This window comes from Pinus tabuliformis, chromosome 8 (assembly GCF_031772625.1).
Source record: "Pinus tabuliformis cultivar Carrire ecotype Pingquan chromosome 8, CPIR1, whole genome shotgun sequence".
Taxonomy (NCBI): Eukaryota; Viridiplantae; Streptophyta; class Pinopsida; order Pinales; family Pinaceae; genus Pinus; species Pinus tabuliformis.
Window position 1 is genome coordinate 893,361,888 of NC_142294.1, and position 14,857 is coordinate 893,376,744.

At 39.5% G+C, this 14,857-nt stretch overlaps 1 protein-coding gene across 1 annotated transcript in view; it reads left to right on the plus strand.

Moving 5' to 3' along the window:
- Positions 1-14,857, plus strand: part of LOC149238418 (squalene monooxygenase SE1-like) — a 201,936-nt gene that overhangs the window by 41,299 nt on the left and 145,780 nt on the right. The window contains exons 2-3 of the mRNA XM_089369558.1: positions 13,652-13,763; positions 14,133-14,308. Coding sequence (XP_089225684.1) covers positions 13,652-13,763; positions 14,133-14,308 — 288 coding nt within the window. The remainder of the gene's footprint in view (positions 1-13,651; positions 13,764-14,132; positions 14,309-14,857) is intronic.

The following is a 14,857-nucleotide window of genomic DNA, read 5'->3' on the forward strand; positions in this document are numbered from 1 at the left end:
GTGCTACAACTTTGTACAATATTTACAATGTTTTTTTCTTCTATATAACAAATAAAGATGGATAAGTTGCTTGCATTTGCTCAGCCATTTCCCCTGTAGCTTCCTCGGATGCAGAGTGTTTCCATTGTACTTTAACCTACTCTATTTCTCTGTTTTGGAGCGTGAGCTTCCTTTGCTTTAGGATGCGTAATGGTTCTGGCTAGAATTCACCCTTTGGCTCCAATTGTATAACAGACCAATCAATTGCATGATTAGGATCTCGCAAATATTTCTTAAGCAAGGATACATGGAAAACATCACGAGTTTTCACTGAAGGGGTTACGGCCAATCTGTAAGCCACTAGTCGAATCCTTCTAAATACTTCAAAGGGTCCATAAAATCGTGGTGCTAACTTGGCACATGACCAATCTTTAGGGAGCTCTTCTTGGGTCTAATGCGCATATATACGTGTTCCCCAACTTGGAACTTCTTATGCACTCTATGTTGGTCCACCTAACTGTTTTGTCGGTCTTGAGTTGCCTTCAAATTTTTCTTAATGACCTGCATTTCTTGTTGCATTTCCCTCAACATTTCAAGTCCAATTAAAAACTTGTTTACTGGATCGCTCCAGCTAATGGGAGTGTTGCAACCCCCCCTTTTGTACAATGCTTCAAAAGGGCTCATCTTTAGGGATTCCTGGTACCCATTGTTATATGCGAACTCTACTAGTGGGAGGTACTCTTCCCATATCTTTGACTAATGCATCACGTACATCCTCAACATATCCCCGAGGATCCTGTTTGCTCTCTCTGTTTGTCCATTTGTTTGTGGATGATAAGCTGTGCTAAAGGCTAATTTTGTCCCTAACCTGTCAATAGTTCTTTCCAAAATCTTGAGGTGAACTTAGCATCTCTATCAGAGATAATTTTCTTAGGAACCCTATGCAATCTCACAATTTCCTGGATGAAGGTGTGGGATATTTCGCTTGCTGATTTGGTAGATTTCACTGCAATAAAGTGTGCCACCTTTTTCAATTTATCAATTAGCACCATGACTGCATCATGTTGCCTGGGTGTTCTTGGCAATCCTGTGATACAATCCATGGATATCACTACCCATTTCCATTCCAGAATGGTAATAGGTTGTAATAATCCTCTTGGGTGTTTGCATTCAATGTTTACCTATTGGCATTCCATACATTTCGCAACAAAATCTGCTACTTCTTTCTTCAGGTTAGGCTAGTAGTAAAACTTTTTGATGGCTGTGAGGGTCTTCTAATATCTTAGATGGTCGGAATATGGCTTGACATGGAACTCCTTGAGTATGAGCTTCTTCAATTCACTGTTGTTTAGCACATAGATCCTATTTTTGAATTTGATCAATCCCTCTTCTGTGAGGTGATATTCTTCACTTTTCTCTCTCTTGTTTGTTTGTTGTAACATTTCCTTTATCTGTTGATATTGCTCATCATATTTTGCTGCATCTATGATTCGTTTTCCAAGGTCAGTTCCATAAAAACTATGGTTGTTAGATGATTTATTTGCACTTTTTTGCTAAGTGCGTCGACGACCCTGTTCTCCCTGCCCTTCATATATTTGATCTCAAAATCAAATTCAATGTGACATTTTTATCTATTGCAGCTATTGGAAATTATTCTTGTAAGTCAAAAATTAATTATGCAGTTTATTTGCTACGACAAATAACAAATAAAATCAGAGCTACAATTTTCACCATAAAAATGCTGTAGAAAAAATAAAATATTGGAAACTAAGAAATTCTAGCACACAATAGTTTTGACACAGTTAGTTTTGGACAAATGTCCCCGAAAAAACTCAGTGTGGGAAAACTAGTGCAACGATGGTTTTATTATTAATATTCAGCAACAAATCTGAGTATAATTTGGATGTCGAAAATTGGCAGTCCACAACAAGAAAATCTGGCAAAGATATACCCTAAGCAACATTAGCACTCGCGTTGCCTGCACTTGCGTTCCTGTACTCGCGTGTTCTTGTACTCACGTTCCTGCACTGGAAATAACTCAGCCTCTTGCTACTGGCTCTCCGGATATGGAAATCTTCCTTCGGATCACTGTCCTTGCCCCTCACTAACACTACGTCCCTCTTTGGCTCGAACTCTACTGTTGCTAGCTCGATTTGCAAAAGGAATTGTTGCACAAGTGTGCTCTCCAAGTGCCCATTGAATTCTTCTTATAACCCTTTGTTGGGATTACAACGACCAAGGTTAAATCTTAATCGATGGCTAGGATTAACTAGAAGTTGATCGGTGCGAGTTTCTAGAACATTCACACCTTGACTTAATTAATTCTGATTAATTAACCATATTCTCTAAGTTTAGACTTGGGAAATATTAAAAAACTAGCTAATAATCTAATTAAGTCATTTCTAGGCAGAATTTCCAGAAACGATTTATGGGTTTTGGAGATCTCATGTATTCTAGTCTCTGCACAAAATTTCGTCGCTAGAACACATTCAATGCTACAAAAACTAACACTCCTTCTTAGCGAGGAATGTGTTCTAGTACTCTACTGTACTTCCTGTGACAACACCCTATCTTTGCATCATCTCTTGTCACGCTATTGATGTCTGGCCATACTGCCCACCAACCACTGCGCAACTCTAATACGCTGCATCTGAGCTGTTATTGACCCTGCTGAACTGCTGCCAACACTACATCTGCATTGCAACTCCCTCTCATTTGTTGCTGCTGCAACTGCAACAACTACAATTGAGAAGCATCCAAAATAGCATGTCCTTGCTACTGAAACGGGTTCTCCACCATACCCATCTGTTCTCTAAAATAAACGATTTTAGCTCTCTCTAAAGCTTTCATGAGTATATCTACAACTTGCTCTTCTGTGGGAACATATTGTAGCTGGACTGCTCCTCCTTGTACACAATATCTAAGGAAGTGACGCCAAATATTGATGTACTTGGACTTGTCATGAAACACTAGATTCTCAGAGAGCTTTATGCAACTTTGATTATTACAATAGACATTGGTTGCCTCCATCCTCTACCTAAATAAGATCACTAGCAGTTTTTGAAGCCATATAGATTCACACATAGCTGTGCTGGTTGCCATGTATTATGCTCCTACAGAAATCAGTGCTACTGACTTCTGCTTCCTGCTACACCAAGAAACCATCCTTGATCCAACATTGAAGCAATACCCAAAGGTACTTTTCCAGTCCACTAAACTGCCTGCCCAATCTGCATCTGTGTACCCACAAAGTCTGACGTCATCCCCTTGAGTATATCTCAATCCATACTCGACTGTGCTGCGAATATATCTCAGAATATGCCTCGCTACTGCCTAATGTACCCTCTTCGGTTCTACCATGAACTGACAAATGGTATTGACTGCGAAGCAAATATCTGGCCTAGTGTTGACCAAATACATGAGAGACCCAATAAGTAGTCTATACAAGGTGGTGTCGACATCCTTGTCATCTGATGCATCTATCTTCTTCCAGTTGGTGATCATGGGTCTGCAGTCCTGCATCCTGAACTTCTTCAGAATATCTGTAGCATATCTTCCTTTCCCAAGGAAGATCTCCCCATCCTAATGCCACACTTCCAATTCTAGGAAATAGTGCATCAACCCCAAATCCTTCAAGTCAAATTTTGCTGCCAGGTTCCTCTTGCAATCCTCTGAGCCCTGATGATCCTGTCAAAAAGAGATCATCCACATACAAAACTAGAATGAGTGGCTCAGCCTCTACCATCAAATAGTAAAGGTTGGGATTTGCATCACTCTTTGATGAATCCCATCTTTTGCAAATAGCTGTCACTCTTACCATACCATGCCCTGGGAGCTTGCTTGAGTTTGTATAGAGCTTTCTTCAATTCGCACATGAGTCTCAAAGCCCTCTGGCTGTTCTTTGTGCACTTCTTCCTCTATCACCCCGTTCAAGAATGCTATCTTGACGTCCATTTGGTGAAGTTTCCATCCCATCTGTGCTAGTAGATATATAACTGACCGATAGAAGTATATCTGGCAACTAGGGCAAAGGTCTCCTCATAATCTAATCCCTTCTTTTTGTGCATACCCCTTTGCCACGAACCTAGCCTTGTATTTCTCTACGCTGCCATCTGCAACATACCTGATCTTGTAGATGCATTGAGAATCTACCACTGACCTGTCCTTAAGTCTCGACACCACCTCCCAAACATCATTGGTCATGATAGAGCTATACTCTTCTACCATGGCATCTACCGATACTTGATGCTATGCGGCCTCTTGAAAGCTGGAAGGTTCTGCAACTTGAGTCACCAATGCTTGGTACCTAACAGGCTGTCTACGCTGTCTTTTGCTCGTTCTAGTTCCAGTGAACTCCTCTGCATCTCTCAATGTCTGATGAACCTCTCTGTTGGCTCCACCACTAGTCATGGGAGGTTTTGCTAGCTCCTCATCATCCTGTCTCTGCTACTCCATCTGCTGAGAACTCCCCGGATTTCTTGCACCTGAGGAAATACTGGTACTGGTCATAGTACTTGATCTTGTGACTGTCCTCCTACCCGTCCCATTGGCTGCCCCTATGGGTGACCCTATTGTTGGACTAAAGGAGCTTCTGCTGACTGATTCTAATTACCTGCAGGCATCTCACGAGATTTCTTGAAAGCTCATTCCTCCGTGAAGTTTAAGTCTCGCCTTTCTACAATCTTCCTATTGCTAGGAATGTAGATTCTGTATGCCTTTGAGGTTTTGCTGTACCCAACGAAGAACCCCTTCTCTGCAGTCTGATCCAATTTGGTCCTTTTATCATTTGGCACATGGCAATAGACAATGCTGCCAAAAATTCTAAAGTGGCTAAACTTTTGGCTTCTTCCCTGTGAAGACTCCTTTTGGCGTTTTCTTCCCCAATGCTCTATGAGGAGTCATGTTCTGAATATACACTATTGTGTTACATGCGTCTGCCCATAGAAATCTGGGTAGATCTTGGTCATATAACATAGCCTTTGCAGCTCCAACAATGGTTTTGTTTTTTCGCTCCACTACACCATTCTGTTGTGGATTATATGGAGCTGTCCATTCTCTCTTGATGCCTTCCTTCGCATAGAAATTTGTGAAGTCTTTATCAATATATTCTCCACCATTATTTGAGCGAAGCACCTTGATCTTCTTCCTTATCGCATTCTCCAAGAGAGCTTTAAACTCTCTGAAACGATTGAAGACCTCATCCTTGGTCTTCATGAAGTAGATCTAGGTTTTCTTGGAATTATCATCAATAAAGGTGACAAAATATTTGACACCGCTGAGAGCTCTAGTGGACATTGGGCCACAAATATTTGAGTGTGTAAGTCTTGACAAGCCATCAACTTTGCTGTCACTTCTTGGAAATGTTGCCTTAGCATACTTCCCAAGTATGCATCCTCTGCACACATCATCATGCTCTGTGCCAAGTTCTAGAATCCCTGTTACCATTTCTTTAAGCATCTTGAGTGCTCCATGGTGTAGATGTCCCATTTTCTTGTGCCATAACTCATTCAAATTCTTCCCATTGCTACTGTCACTACTTATTAGTGCTTTTGGAGAATCGATTTGTAACCGGTATAATTTGTTACTTCGAACTCCAATCTGTCTTACCTTTTTCCAGCTCGGGTATTTGACATACACTTTCTTCCCTATGAAGTGAATATCATACCCCTTATCTCGTAATTGGGATATTGAAATCAGGTTCATACCCAACCCTGGCACATGCAATACATCTGTAGTGCTGGTGCTTGCTCCTGACTCCCCCTGAAAATCTATGGTACCTATCCCTACTGGAGTACACTTCGTTCTGTTTTCCATAGTAATATGGAAGTCCATCTGCTCCTCTTTGTAGCTAGAGAAATATTCTCTAACCCTTGTCATGTGAGCTGATGCTCCATTGTCTATATACTAGACTCCCTGTGAAGCTGGTCTTGCTAAGCAAGCAAATTCGTCCTGTAATATGGAAGACAAATCTGAAGTCTCTTGAATGTTACTTCTCTCCATGACTATAGTGTGCTATTCCTCTTTTCCACCCTGACGTTGCCTCTGCTCTAGTGAACTGTTGCAAAAACTCTCTGAATCCAACTAGAAATCTGTTCAACAAGAAAATCTGAGCTGCTCCCTCTGCCTTTGGAATCACTTGTTCAGGAAAATTCATATTTTTGTGCTCCTCTCTCAGAAAAATCGGTCTTCCTCAAGTAATTTGGTCTTCTGACAAAAAGATTGCGCTGCTCCTTGAGAATTTCAACCTGCTGTCCACACTGAGCAGTGAAATTCCTTCTTGTCTCTTCTGAGCTCTCTGGATGATCAATGAAGTTGTGGTACCCTGTGAAGTTTTATCTATTGCAGCTAGTGTTTTAAAAACTGGTCGGTTTGAACCGATAACTGGTCAAACCGGCCAGCTCACTAGTCGATCAGGTCAAGCCGGCAGAAAAAGTCGGTTTGACCCTCCCTTCGCCAAAAAATTAGAAAAATTGGTCCTAACTGACTGGTTTAGGACGAAACCGACCAGTTTATGGTCAAACCAACTGGTTCCATCATAAATCGACCATTTTATTGCCAGGGCAGCTGTAAACCCCACATAATGCATTTTTGTGAGTTTTGTAGCTGTTTTGAGGGAAATTTGGGGTGGTTTTCCTCCAAAAATAGCCCCTCCTAGAAAAACATGCCTACCCTCTCATTTTCCTGACACATCTCAACCCTAGCAATGTTGGCAATTAATAGTAATGTTAAATTCTTAAAGTAAAAGTGACATTTCCTTTCATTTTAATTTACTTAAATTTTTAACATTACCATGAAATGACTCAGGATGTTTGAGAGTGGTTTTGATCTCATTGGATTTCATATGGAGAAACTAGAATTTTAGATTTCACTCAAATTCAGTAGACTTATTGGTTTTCAGGATTTCATGGTTTGGGGGTTTGCAATGTTTCCATTTGATTCTATCATACGTGAGGGTATGAGATTAGCATTTGATCAAGAGCATGAAGCCCTTTTGAGAACCTTGATGTTGGTGGCATTGATTGTTGAACTTTGTTGATGTTGGTGGTATTGATTGTTGAACTCCTCTACCATGGCCTTAACAAGAATGCACCCTTCACTCAAAGGAAAACAACTGGTTAGGCATGCTAATCCTTTTCTACTACATTATAAGGTTTAGGAGATGAACCCTTCACTCAAACCAAAATCATTGGTTAGGCATGTTAAACCTTTTCAATTTCTATCATGATATAAGGTTGAGAAATCCAAGTTTGAAGATTTTGAGCTAGATGATGTTTATGTATCTCTTGTTGATGATGTCTATGTATTTCTAGTAGCATTGAATCAATGATGAGTTTCATGAGTGACCATGTTGATCAGTGATTTGTAGTTTTGATGTCTATTTTTGCTACTACTACTAAAATTGTAGAGGAGTTTTAGGAGTCCTCAAACTCTAAGCCATATTATTTATGTAGCTCATGTTGATGGCCTCTTGTCTAGTAGTGGTGATGAGTTTGATCATGATGAGGAGTGATCATGTTGTTGATCATTGATCTGTAGACTTGTAGTAGGTCAGTGACCCCATAACTTAGAGCATTGTTTTCAGACTCTAGAGGCTATTTAGAGCTTTATTGATTATGTATTTTGTTGCGGATATGTATTGCACTTGACGCCATTTGATACACTGACCTTTACATGGTATATAAATGAGAAAACCTTGCATATTTTGTCTCTATTGGTTCGGAATCATGGTTTTAAATCTTAAAAATAGCTTTCTTTATTAAGAACTAATTATTTCATGTATTTTTTTTAAAGCCCAGTTCATATAGACCTGACCAATCCCATTTTGACTGGTTCATTTAGACCTATCCAGTCCCGGTTTGACCAGTTCCGATTTGAAACTCGATTTATTAGGTGGACCGGTCCAGTCACCGGTTCTGGTTTTTAAAACTATGATTGTAGCTACTGGAAATTATTCTTTCAACTCAAATTAATTATGTAGTTTATTTGGTATGACAAATAACGAATAAAATCACAACTGCAATTTTCACCATAAAAATGTTGTGGAACAGATAAAATACTGGAAACTGAGAAATTCTAGCACACACAATAATTTTGCCATAGTTATTTTTGGACAAATGTCCACGGAGAAACCTAGTGTGGGAAAACCGGTGCAACAGTGAGGGTTTTTATTATTAATATTCAACAACAAATCTGAGTACAATTTGGATGCCGAAAACTGGCAATCCATAGCAAGAAAATCTGGCAAAGATATACCCTAAGCAATCTCGACACTCGCGTTGCCTGCACTCGTGCATTTCTGCACTCGCATGTTCCTGCACTTGCGTGTTCCTGCATTCGCCTTACTGCACTCGCCCGTTTTTGCACTCATGTTCCTACACTTGCATGTTACTGCACTCATGTTCTTGCACTGGGAATAACTCAGTTTCTTGCTATTGCCTCTCCGGATCTAGATATCTTCCTCCGGATCACTGTCCCTGGGCCTCATTGACACCGCCTCCCTCTCTGGCTCGAACTCTACTGTTGCTAGCTTGATTTGCACAAAGAACTGTTGCTCAATTGTGCTCTCCAAGTGCCCATCGACTTCTTCTTATAATCCTTTGTTGGGACTCCAACGACCAAGATTAAATTTTAATCGATGGCTAGAATTAACTAGAAGTCGACCTGTGTGAGTTTCTAGAACATTCACACCTTGACTTAATTAATTCTGATTAATTAACCATATTCCCTAAGTTTAAACTTAGGAAATATTTAAAAACTTACTAATAATCTAATTAAGTCATTTCTAGGTGGAATTTCCAGAAATGATTTCTGGGTTTTGGAGATCTCATGTCTTCTAGCCTCTCCACAAAATTTTGTGGCTAGAACACGTTCAATGCTACAAAAACTAACATTCAATAAGTGTTGCTAGCCACCTAGCTTGCCTCACATTCAATTTAGGCTAGTCAAACAAATATTTCAATCCTCCATGATTAGTCATCAACATAAATCTTCTACTGAGGAGGTAATGTCTCCACATTTTAATGCATGAATAGTAACGACTAACTCCAAGTCATGTTACATAATTTTGCTCATGTTCATTCAACTTTCGTGAGTCATAGCAGACCACTTCTCCATCCTACATTAAGACCCCACTGAGTCCTTCCTTGCAAGCATCGCTGCAAACTATAAACATTCCATACTTAACACCTTCCATCATTCCCTAGATACTACGTCCATCCTTTGGGTTAACTGTCATTAGTTCATTGGGATATGGGACTCATACATCTCAATCCTTGAGTAGGGTCAAAAAACCTTTGCCTAGAGGTTGATGCAGCTACAAGAATGATAAATGCATAAGATGGCTACAATATAAGAAAAGGAAAAGCTAAAATGCAAAAGATGGTCGTGACATAATTAGCACATGGGCAAAAGCCTAGCATGAGCTTTACCCCCCTCATTAGCCATCCCTCGGTTCTTGGGCACTTGATGTTCCATCTCATCATAGGAAATCAATGCATGTCCCAATCCTGATGAGTGAGAAACCACATCATCTTAAAGGGGTAAATAATGCTATATCATAAAAAACAAGCTTGGACCCTTGAGCTATGCTCCATATAAAAGCATTATAAAAAAGAAGTAAAATGTGCACAAGATGGGTGAAAAGAGCAAGCCGGGGTAACTCATGCCTTCACAATTTCTCCCTCCATTTCGTGTATACACTTAGGATGTGGACCTCCATGAGCCAGTCCCTTGGCCATGGCAATGTTGCATGAAGCGGGGATGTTTTTTGGAAGCGAATCCGCGGAAGCGTCATTTCCCAAAAATCTAGGATGCGAAGTGTCTCATAGGCATCTACGATATATATATATATATATATATATATATGTATATATATATATTAAAAAAACTTCAAAAATACCAAATTTGTTGTAGAAGATATTGAAACATGCATATTTTTACATAAATCAAGATAGATATGGTATCCATTGTACATCAATGATTAATTATTCCAGAATCAACCGTCTAGAATCTAGATTCCTCTTATCTTGTTTAGCCTTTGCCTCTACTTCGATTCTATAAGGATATTAGTCAACATTGCCCAATTTTGATCAAACGACCTAATCCAAGCCTTATAATATGGTAGAGAAAGCTTAACATGCCTGATCAATGATTTTGACTTGAGTGAAGGGTACATTTTTACCAAGGCCATGACAAAGGAGTTCAACAATCAACAACACCAACATTGGGGTACATATAGGGCAAGAAGCTCTTGATGAAATGCCAATCACATGCCCTCATATATGATATAATCCAATGAAATGCCACAACCCCATTGATCCTGAAAACTGTTAAGTCTGTTGAATTTTGAATGGGATTTGAAATCCTATTTTCTCCATATGAAGTCTGATGAGGTTGGAACCACTCTCAAACATCCTGAGTCATTTCATCGTAATGTTAAAAATTTAAGTAAAAGAAACAAAAAAAGCCTCGCGGAACGGTGTGAATTGTCCACCTTCTCTTGGATCTGCTCGCGATCTGCGACAGATACACACCGAACCTCCACAGATCCGCAGAAGATCCTTTTCGGATGCGCGGATTAGGCCCTCGTGGATATGATTTTCCAGGAATCGCCAAAAAAATGGCAGAGCCGCGGATTTTATTTTTAGATCTGGGGTTCCGCTGGAGGATCGGTGACGAATCCTTAAGGGACATGGTTCTGCCTCTTGATCCTTGGGGGGGGGATGGTTCCTACAACTATGCATGGCACTCAACCATGAAGTCATTCCCCTCTGTTGCCACCCATTTTCACTAACATTTTTGAATTCAAGGGTTGACCTTGGAAATGCCACTTCCCCTTAGGGGCTGGAAGTACTTATAATAGGGTTGATTACCTAACCACCTCTAAAAAGGTAGGGAACACTTTTATGAGACTTGGTCTAGCTAGATATTTGAAGGAAATCCCAATTTGAAGTATTACAACTATGCCCTTGATAGTTAAGCATGGTCCACTTTAATGCATCTATGGTAATCATCTCTAATGAATGGTTGTTTTCACTTAAGTTTGAGATGGTTTTGCAAAGAGCAGTTGAGGCCTTGAGGGCGCACTATTCCACTCATACTCCACATGATACCTAGGCCATAGTAAACTTCTGGAGAGCATGATGACCTTGCAGATGTAGCGTTGCCATTCTACAACATAGTGTTGGGCACTTTGGTGATCTTGGTAGTTGATTGACACCTCAGAACACCCTTAGATGCCAGAATGCTAAGCTGATCTTGCTTGGCATTAAGGATTCTTGATGATGTACCCAACATACCCAACATGCCCCTAGGTTGTTCTTGAAACTATTTGATGGGCAAGCCTTGATCCAGAGCCTAGATGATGTTCATCATCCCCAAAATAATTGAGGGCTTGTATTACCCCATGGAGCCCCAATGTTGGATAGAGAGTACACTACATTGTCTAAATGGTACCCATGGAGATGACGTAGGGCACCTAGAGCTGCCTTTTGGACACGTGTAGATGTTTTGAGGCTTCATTTGAGGACTCATCCTCAAATTATGGTTGATTGTGATAGTTGAAGATGCATCTAGGTCCTTGCATTGCACTTTTGGAGCATTTTTAGCCCTAAAAGGGCATGATGTCATGCTTAGAGAGGCATTACGACTCACACATGTTGGAAAATGATGGCATACTTTATTTCGTTGAGCTATTGGGTTGGATTTTAACCCATTTACTTTATTTCTACTCAAAATCAAACTTGTTTAGGGGCTTTAGGTTGGATTAATGGATGTGATAGACTTCCTATAAAACGAGGATCACTCCATTCATTTTGTTCATCATCTCTTGTGAATCGGCTTCCTTTAGAGAGCTTAACTTAGCCTTCTTTGCTACTCGCTACTTGTGGAGATGTGATCTTTTTAGAGCTATTGCTATTAGAGACTAGTTTGTGTATTGCAGATGTCTTTTTGGGATTGAAAGAAAACAATTTATTGGAAAAATTGTGAGTATAATTGCAGATTTTTAATGTTTTTTCATGTGATGAATGTTTGCTAGGGCTTTTCTCTTGTTTCGTGTCTAAATACATATTTTTATTGGAAAATATTGGTTAATTGTTGCATGTTAAATCTATTTTCGTTGAATTCCTTAGAAGAACCCCAAGAGAGCTTTCTTATAATCAATTTATCCTCTCATAAAAGGATAGGGTTTGCAAACTAGGGGTTTCTCCCTTACTGCATGCGCAGATTTGATATCTCTTAAATTTAGCCCTAAACACTCCATCGCCCATGTAGGGAAAGGAATCGGGGATGCTTGTGGTGGTCAAAATTCGTTAAAACTTCATCTTTTCCTTCTTATTTATCTTCCTAAGCCCTTTAAGGCAAGCTGCTAGTGGGGCATAGGGCCGAATTAAACTAGGGCCTTTAGAAGGAAGATGATGAGGCTATCTTGCCTTGATCTCACCTTGATTGATCTTATAAACTCAAAATCTAGCTTTTCCCATGGTGAAATTTGCCCTATTATGGCTGACATTATCCACCTAGGCAATTTGTGCCTTATAAAACCCTAAGCTTATTTAAGGCTTCAACTGAGGGCTTATCTTGAAGGTTTGCCATCTCTTCTTGTTGATTTCATCATTAGTAAACCTTTTCTTGATGTTTGCATGTCTAGATATTCCATTGTTGAACTACACCTTGAAACCCAAAGTATCAAGCATTGTTTGTGGTACGCTGTTCCACCACATAGAGAATTTGTGCCCCCGTCCGTCTAATAAGTACCTTAATTAGCCTCTCACACATACACCTTGAGCCAATTGACTTAGAATACTCTTTAGGTGAATACCGGGAAGTCTCCCATGTGGTGAAATTCCACTAAAGAGTAGGAGGAGGATTGTTGAGGTGACAATGGCAATCCACCTCATTGTTACATCTTGGTCTGGCTTTTGCCTTGTGAGGCCTCTCACAAGGCCTGCTAGATTTTGAGGCAACAGAGAGCCCTTTCAAGTTCTTGAGCATCTATGTTAGAACTTAGATATATGAGGTGATGATTGTCAATCACATATATTGAAGAGTCCCAGGAGAAGACCAAACCATCCTGTTACAGTTCCAGCATGCAATAAATATGCTCCGTAAATGAGGGGTGTGTGTATAGCATCATTGGGAGCGTCTTGGGTGGGACCATTCTGGAGAGGGATGGTCCTGAAAAATGTGTGAAGTTAAATATTTTTCACGTGATGTTTTTGTGTGCATTTGCCTTTTTTTGTCATGCTAAGCTTTCTTAGAAAACAATTGTGGAATATTTGATCTGAAAAAAGCAAACACAGAAAATTATATATGCACTTGCAGGCATAAAAATTTTAAATGGTACAAAATTTATCAATGCAATTAGTATGCTTTTTCCTATATTTTCTGCACCGTAACCAGCTTCCACACCCAGGAGTGTTTTCAATATTGTTTACTGTATTCAGGGAAAGGATTTTGTTTATGGATTTTCTAGGTTGCATGTACATTTTATATTTAAAATCAGTAAAAGTAAATTTGGGAGTGTTAGATGATGTAACATTCCCTTGTCTTTAGCAAAGAGAATTGTAAAAATAAACATTCATGTGTGGGAGCGGAGAATCAACTGAGCAGTTATATTGGGCAAATGATGACCCCTAGCTGACTTTTCTTATTTTTCTACTAACCATTGCAGGATGGAAGACGTATACATGTAATTGAGAGAGACTTGAGTGAGCCTGACAGGATTGTAGGGGAACTTTTACAGCCAGGTGGATATTTGAAATTGATTGAGCTGGGACTTCAAGGTAAGTGTTTTGGTTGCATACTTGAAACAATGTGTGATTGCTCTAACCTTTTAGTTGGAAGACTTCATTATCTTGTCAAGCTGATTCTTATATCCTCTTTTTTTTTTTCTTAAATTGAGTCAATTTCAAAAAGATTGGTCAATTTATCAACAAAGCTGATTGATCAATATTGCATCTAGGTCAGTCTGAAATTTGGTTTATCATGTAGCTAGGTGTTTACTGTTTTCTGATGATTAGAAGCCTGCGAAGCCCATGATAATTTAAAGTTTTCTATTTGAGCTTGATTAACGAGGAAAAAGAGGGCTTTGATTGTTTTTTTTTTTCTATATATACTGTCAACATGCTTATATACTTCTTACTCATACGCAGATTGTGTTGAAGGAATTGATGCCCAGTGTATATTTGGGTATGCTTTATTCAAGGAAGGAAAAGATACTAAAGTGGCATATCCGTTAGAAAACCACCATGCAGATATAGCTGGAAGGAGTTTCCACAATGGACGCTTCATCCAGCGCATGCGGGAAAAGGCTGCTTCACTACCTACGTAAATGCAATGCCTTCTGCATGCTTTGTTTACTGTTAGGAAAATACAATTGCATTTTGTTATTATTTGGTCAAAAGGAGTTTTTTTCTCTGTGAGTTGCATAAGCTGCATCAATCCTATGGACATTCCTGGTTAATTTGTTTATAGTTCTCTTCTTACCAGCCAGTTTTCTTATTGTTTTCTATGAGATTTTAAGTTTAGGGTGCCATAATATTGTGATATCACAAGGTTTTTATATGGTGAATGAATCTGGGTAGTACACTGAGAATTCGCTGGCATGGTTTCTTAAATTATCTCAACTGGTTCATTTTATGCAATGTTCCACCAAGTTTCTGGGACTGGTGGATGTGGAATGCATACAGAGATGTGTGGAGTCTGGACACATCCCCCAAATTTTAGGAAACATTGTGTTGATTTTTCCTCGGCACATCAGAATCAGGTTTAAGTCTAAGAACACGATCATAAACACACTGAAAAACCACAACACTAGCGCTTTGCACAAAGGAAAACGTACAACAGTGAAAACGTACAACATAGAGCTTCTGCACCA